Source organism: Atta colombica, unplaced genomic scaffold (genome assembly GCF_001594045.1).
Source record: "Atta colombica isolate Treedump-2 unplaced genomic scaffold, Acol1.0 scaffold344, whole genome shotgun sequence".
In the NCBI taxonomy this organism is placed as follows: Eukaryota; Metazoa; Arthropoda; class Insecta; order Hymenoptera; family Formicidae; genus Atta; species Atta colombica.
The window spans coordinates 448,675-452,765 of NW_017259453.1; the positions used below are offsets into that span (position 1 = coordinate 448,675).

At 32.2% G+C, this 4,091-nt stretch overlaps 1 protein-coding gene across 1 annotated transcript in view; it reads left to right on the forward strand.

Annotated features, from left to right (window-relative positions):
* LOC108690650 (prostaglandin reductase 1-like) overlaps positions 1-3,156 on the forward strand; it is an 11,319-nt gene extending 8,163 nt beyond the window's left edge. Inside the window, exons 2-4 of the mRNA XM_018198043.1 lie at positions 530-818; positions 1,249-1,522; positions 2,490-3,156. Coding sequence (XP_018053532.1) covers positions 530-818; positions 1,249-1,522; positions 2,490-2,831 — 905 coding nt within the window. The 3' untranslated portion in view covers positions 2,832-3,156. The remainder of the gene's footprint in view (positions 1-529; positions 819-1,248; positions 1,523-2,489) is intronic.
* The last annotated feature ends 935 nt before the right edge of the window (positions 3,157-4,091 follow it).

Here is a 4,091-nt window from a genome sequence, read left to right on the forward strand (position 1 = left end):
TTTTTAATTTTTTTTTTACTTTTTTCTAGTTTAATAATTTTTTACTTTTTATATTTTTTGATTTTTTTGTATATTTTTCAATATATATTTTTTATATTTTATAATTTTTATTTTTTAATATATACATATATGTTTAATACATTTAAAATACCATTAAAAATAGTGGTATTTTAATCCAAACTCAAGAGCACACAATAGTGGTTTTCCAGGCAGTTAAAAGTTAAAGTTAATCTTATACAGATGGAACTGGGTTTCAATATCTCCGCTGTTAGATAAGGAATTCTAATGATTATTTATGGAGACATTTGTTTTTTAACTACACTATGCTATGCTAATAACAAGGCATTATAAGATATTTTTAAAATTTTCGAAATATATTCGTGAAGTATTTTAACATTAAATTATACATTACTTTCCTCATTCCTCATAACTTCGAATGTAATATTATCACATTTTAATTATTCATATTAAATTAATTTTATTACAATTATAATAAATTATTTTACGATGAAAATTTTTTTTCTTTTAGAATATCTCGCGGAAGCTGAATACTTTTCTGTGGACCCATACATGAGACCATACGTGAGAAGATATCCGCTCGGGATCACGATGGTCGGCACTCAAATTGCCAAGATCATAGAATCTAAAAATCCAGCTTTCCCAGTTGGCAAGAGAATCGTCGGAAACTTGGGGTGGAGAACTCACACGATTGTCAATCCAAAATCCAAAGATTTAGTGTTTCAAGAACACCCGTACCTTTTACCAGACATAGGTGATTTGCCGTCGTCACTTTGTCTTGGCATTCTAGGAATGCCGGGGTAAGAATTTTTATATGCTTATTCGATCGCCTTGCTAATGTATTTATCATCTCGCAAATAAAAGACGTAAAATTTTATAGATGCTACGAGACAAAATATTTTTAAAAAAGTTATAAAATATTTTTTATGTGCTGTAAGGCTGACGGCATTTTTACTTTGAGCATTATGTAAACTACGAGCCGGTACTAGCAATAAATAGAAATGCCTTAAATAGAAATGCCTAAGATAAATATTTATTTTTTTCTTGAGACATAAATATTTATTTTTGATGTTAATAACAGGAAAAAGTATATAGTAATTTAAATTATTTACACGAAATTCTCTCTCTCTCTCTCTCTCTCTCTCTCTCTCTCTCTCTCTCTCTCTCTCTCTCTCTCTCTCTCTGTCTTTCCCTCCTTCTTTCTTTTTCTTTTTTCTTTCTTGTTAACAGTAACACAGCATATTTCGGTTTGCTGGAAATATGCAAACCGAAGTCTGGCGAAACAATCGTCATCAGTGGAGCCGCAGGTGCGGTCGGCTCACACGTGGGCCAGATCGCTAAAATTTTGGGCTTAAATGTTATCGGTATATGCGGCTCCGACGAGAAGTGCAAGTGGCTTACTGAGGAAATGGGTTTCGATTCCGCCATTAATTACAAGACCACATCAGTCGCAGCCAGATTACGCGAAGTTGCTCCGCAAGACGTGGATTGTTACTTTGACAATGTATGTATTAATAATTGTGCCTTTTATATAATTAATTAAACGCAAATTTTTCAATATGATCAAAGATGACTTTCATGTACAGTAATTTTTAAACTTTTTATTACATCAAATTCTGTTAATATTATAGCTATCAATGATTAATTTCTATTACTTGTATATCTGTATATTTCACTATAATTAGTTTACAATTATATATAAAATTATTCAAATTAATAACGGGATGTTTTTTTAAGATTTTCCGATTTTTTTTATAATACATAAATAATTAAAATGTAAATAATTAAAACGCTCATTCATTTTGATATGAATTCTATAAGATATTGGCTGCGTTCATCAGAGAAAGCAGCTTTACAATTGTTGTAAAATTCTTCAATATCATTGGTTTGTACATTTAGATCTATAAGAAATCTAAAGCAAGCGCCAATCGTATTGAAGAATTTTGCAACAGTTGCAAAGCTGCTTTCTCTGCTGAATGCAGTCATAATATATTTTTTTTTTAATAATTCAATACACGTATAGATCATTGTTTTCAAATGACATCTTTTATCTCTTTCAATAACTTTTGATGGAATTTTTTTTTTCAAAAACATCAACAATGATCAGTGTTGCTGTAACTTTTCTTTATGTTATATCAAATTCTGTTAACATTATAGAATTACTGACAACTAATTTCTAGATACTTATTAAATATATGCATTTAAATATATTAAAAAATGCATTTAAATATATTAAATATATATATAAGTACATATGAAGCTTTAAAAACGTCGATAACGTCTCAGCTTAAATCGCAGCATTTTTGTCTATGACCAGTCACTACCATAACATCATTATGATATTGTGACAAAGTTGTAGCAGGAAAAATGGGACAACAATTATGGACTTTGAAGACAATGTCGCAGTCATTTGGCTGCGCAATTATTTTGCTGCGGAAAGGTTGTCATTGGTTGTCATATTAATTTTATAGGTTGGCGGGAATATCTCTAGCGCAGTCATATACCAGATGAAGCCATTTGGCCGAGTAACTGTGTGCGGTAGCATCTCAAGCTATAACGCGGACAATTCATCTTTGCCAAAGTGTACGATCCTGCAACCCATTTTATCGAAACATGAATTGAGAATGGAGGGTTTCTTCGTTACACACTGGATGAATCGATGGAATGAAAGCATTATGCAGAATCTGCAATGGCTACGCGAGGGCAAGCTTCGTTATCGTGAGACCGTGACTAAAGGTTTCGAGAACATGTTTGAAGCGTTTATCGGTATGCTGCGCGGCAAGAACATCGGCAAAGCGATCGTCCAGGCGTAGACATCAAACATTTATCGCGAACCGAACCTATTTCTCATAATATTAATGCCTTTGAATTCTATAACTGCATATTATGTACAATGTTTTTTTATACTTTTGAGATATTGAGAAAGCATTGAATTTTAATTTCCAAACGTTCTTTACATTTTTTTATATTAATCAAGCGTTTTATATAAATATTTAAAAGATCGAAACTATTAGGTTTTTATACATTGGGTTCGTTCGGTTTTTTTTAGTTCAAAATTGTATATAATTTTGTAATAATTTTATAATTTAATAATTTTACTAAGAATAGACAAAATTTAAATAAAAAAAAGATTCTAAAGCTTGAAATTTCTATTTTCGAAAGGTTTATTACTATATTTCTTTTTTAGTTTCTGTAAATTTGATAATTTCTATATAAAAACTATGAGTCGAAGAAGATGAGAAATTTTCTTCTTACTTTATGGGTCTGTCATGTGTTAAAAAAAATTTGTAAAAATTTTCGACGATCTATGTCGTGAAAGCATATTTCATCGATGGTAATCTGAAGACACGATAATGTCTTTGCGCAAAAACAAACAAAGTATGACGCGGACACTGCCATGCTTTTTTACTTTATTGGGAGCCGACAAATTGCGGCAGGTTTGGAGAGATGGTTCTCAACAATGGCTGAACTGATCATGTTCTATATACGCTCAATCGATAACTATCACTCGGATTGTATTAGATGTACAACTTTGCTTCCGCCGTTTTCCTATAGATGGCTTTAGCGGTAAGTGGTGGTCGAAATAGATCATAGACTTCATACAATAAACTTGGGCAACATAACCCCATAGAAATATTAGTCGATTTGTGTCTACATCATAAAGTTATTCTCGATTGAAAATGTCAGTTTACGAGCCAAATTCTCGTCATTTGCGGGAGATTTTAATTTTTTGCTTCAATATGAAGAAATCTGCGACTGAGGCTCATCGAATGTTCTCAAATACATATGGTGAGGCCGCTATTAGTGAAAGAACGTGTCGTGAATGGTTTCAACGCTTCAAGAACGGTGATTTTAACGTCGAAGACCGGCATAATGGTGGAAGAGAGAAGGTTTTCGAAGATCCAGAATTGGAGGCATTACTTGAGCAAGACTCGTGTCAAAATCAAGAAGAATTAGCACGATCATTGGGAGTGACTCAACAAGCCATTTCAAAACGCCTCAAAGCCATGGGAATGATTCAGAAGCAAGGAAATTGGGTGCCGTACGAATTGAAGCCGAGAGATGTTGAACGG